The following is a 2,928-nucleotide window of genomic DNA, read 5'->3' as shown; positions in this document are numbered from 1 at the left end:
ACTATTAATAAATAATATTAAAAATTTATATTAAAATTTTATACATATTTAATCTTATTAATGTTAATGATATTCATAATAAGAATATTTATTAGTAGTTTTTTTTTTTTACATAATCGGTTACTTGTATATTATAAAAACATCAGGGACTGAGTCCTAGTACATAGATATGATAGATCAAGGCAATGAGGATAAAAAACGGGTTCGCAGATCCTTGTTCCTCATTGCTACATAAACGATAACTGAAATTAAAGAGGTAACGGCTATATTGCCGAATAAAAGAGCCTCCAAGCCAACAAAATTTACAATCCATGGATCCTAGGGGAGTTTCTGGGTAACAGAGTCATCGGGGAGGGGATCCTTCCTTGCACTAGCTCTAGTTGAAGCCTCCGCTTGCATACTTTGGGTGAGAGTTCTGATATGCTCTAAGGCTTCCTCAAGATGAGTGCACCTGCCCTTCAAGGCTTCGATTTCTGCTTTTTGCTTCTCAAGCTTCTTCCGTTTCGATCTGTTGTCTGCTTGGTAATCATCCTTGAGTTCTTTGAAATGTTTGATGAATCTGTTGATCATGAACGTATGCGCTTTGCAAAGTGAGCAGTCACTGTTGGTGATGATCTTGTCAAAAGGATTGTTGGCAGGCACCTGAGCAGCTTGCTGGTCCTGTTGATCTGCCATTTTACTGAACTGGGGAAGAATGTCGATGAGCTGGGGATGCGGGAGAGGACAAATTCCAGGGAGGAGGGCGATATAAGGGAGAAGAGAGCACAGAGAGGGGGGGAGCGGAGCAGCACAGGGAGGGATAAAATGACGGGGGAGCAGAGAGATGCGAGGGGACGCGCTGCTGCAGCCAGTAAAGCCACCAGCTAGCAAAAACTTTAAAGCATAATTAAAGAGACCTGAGATTACCATTGTCGAGTAGCGAGGGCCGAGCTCCCGGTGGCTGAGTGCAGCTTCGAGAAAAGCCATGTGCTTGGAGAAGGAGCAATCCAGAGCCCTTGCAACACTGATAGGTGAGCGATGAGGCCCGAGCTGCTATATATAGAAGGAAGGGGGTTTCTCGGGTGCATGAGCCAGTGTTGGGAGGGTCGGCTCTTGGAATGACTGTGATCCCAAGAGAAGATCTTGTAGTGAGCGGTGAAGGTACGGGGGTGATGATCCAATGCACAGAACCAGTAAATGGCTGTTGGGGATGAGTGAAACTCCATGTCGAGGCAGGGAGAGGTGGTATAATCCATTGCAGGGGGGCGGATTTGATCTGGGATGTACATGTTTGCGCAGTCGAGGAGATATTGCAGAGGATAAGGATATTCGATAGTGGACAAATTTCGAGGAGAATGATGCCTGAGGTGACTCGGATTCTGGGAAAAGAGGTTGGGATGGGATTGGTTAGGGGATAGCTTTGTCATAGAATGAGTCATTTTATCTCACTTGTCTTGTCTGTCTGCTAGTTGCCTTGTTGGCTTGTTCATCGGCCTCTGTGTTGCTGCTCCTTAGGACGTGTTTGAAGGTGGCCCCGTTTGTTTCTCTGATGTTGTCCATAATCCTGGATTTGATGTTGTTCAAGGCCATTTGTTTGAAATCCCTCCCTGAGACCATAGCAGCTATGATGATAGCTACGTCGCCCATTATTAGCAGGTTCTGAAGGCCGAGTTTTCTCACTATGGAGGTTCCCAGGAGAAGGCTATATGCCTCAGCCTTGTTATTGGACATTGTACCCAATCCCCACTCGTAGGTCACGATGGTTTTCCCTTGAAGGTCTTTGATGACTCCTCCTGCACCTGCTTGGCCCATGTTATTTTTTGAGGCCCCGTCAAATTGAAGGGAGGGCCTCTTTTGATTTTGAATCCATTCTCTGATTTCCTCTTTGGTTCCTCTCAGCTTCCAATCAATTTTTTTCTTACCTGTGCTTACAGTTTTTTGGATCCTTGCTTCATGGCTGAATTTACTCATCCATTCCATTTCTCTTGGGTCCCCAGGTTCATGGTCTACTTGGGCTATTCCATTTGCTCCAATGGTCTCGGAGATGAGGGAAATTGTTTTTGCAAGGGTGCTGGAGATGCTGGGATTCTTGTTGTTGAAAATGCTTTTGTTTCTGGCGTTCCAAATTTGCCAGCAAAGATTTGAGGGAATGTTGTTCTACAGCCTTGTGGCCAGGGTCTTGCTTTTTTTGGGATGAGGATAGCTGCTCCCCCAATTTTTTTGAAGGAGGGTGATCTGGTTGGGAAGATCACCAATCATTAGCGAGCTAGTGATGAGCTTCCAGCAATTTCGAGCGAAGGAGCACTCTAGAAAGAGATGATTACTACTTTCTTCCGCTGTTCTACACAGGCAGCAGATTGAGGGGCCAAGGATACCCTTCTTCCTTATATTTTCCGCTGTGAGGATTTTGCTTTTGAGGAGGGTCCAATTGAAGAATTTGACCTTTGGGAGGCATTCCAGATTCCAAGCCACTTTGTGAAGAGGCCAGTTGTTTGTTGCTGAGGCATTTTGGAGGGTTTTGTATCCCTCTTTGACTGTGTAGCTGCCACCATTGGGGTCCCAAACATATTTATCCTCGGACATACTGTTAAGGGGAGCTGAGCCTGTGAGGGATATCTTGAGTTCGGCCCACAGATTCTTGAGATTGTTAGGAAGGGGAAGGGGCTTCTAGCCTAGCCATCTGTTTTGGTCCCAAGAGGAGATGTCATAAAGAGTCTTAATATTTTTCCCTTCCATCCACAGTTGCAGGGACCTGATATTTGGTAGAGCTTCCCTTGCTTCTGAGCCCATTATTCTATTAGTCCAGATGTTGATGTCTCTGCCATTGCCCGGGACTCTTGAGATACAAGTTTTGAAGTGAGGGAGAGTTTTTTTAATAAGTTTCCATACTGGGGTGCACTGCCTGTCAATAATGGTTTCTGATAGGATATTGGAGTTGGCCCCATTCAA

General features: G+C 45.3%; 1 protein-coding gene across 1 annotated transcript; it reads right to left on the bottom strand.

The window, feature by feature from the left end:
* Positions 1 to 1,419: 1,419 nt before the first annotated feature.
* LOC149168506 (uncharacterized) lies at positions 1,420 to 1,791 on the bottom strand. The gene has a single exon (XM_089424904.1). The coding sequence runs from the start codon at positions 1,789 to 1,791 to the stop codon at positions 1,420 to 1,422; it is 372 nt and encodes a 123-aa protein (XP_089281030.1).
* Between the last annotated feature and the right edge of the window lie 1,137 nt (positions 1,792 to 2,928).

This window comes from Pinus tabuliformis, chromosome 4_2 (genome assembly GCF_031772625.1).
Source record: "Pinus tabuliformis cultivar Carrire ecotype Pingquan chromosome 4_2, CPIR1, whole genome shotgun sequence".
In the NCBI taxonomy this organism is placed as follows: Eukaryota; Viridiplantae; Streptophyta; class Pinopsida; order Pinales; family Pinaceae; genus Pinus; species Pinus tabuliformis.
This window is presented reverse-complemented; position numbering and strand designations above follow the sequence as displayed.

Coding starts and splice junctions, on each gene's coding strand:
- LOC149168506 (XM_089424904.1), bottom strand. CDS start 1,791: ATGGGCCAAGCAGGTGCAGGAGGAGTCATCAAAGACCTTCAAGGGAAA.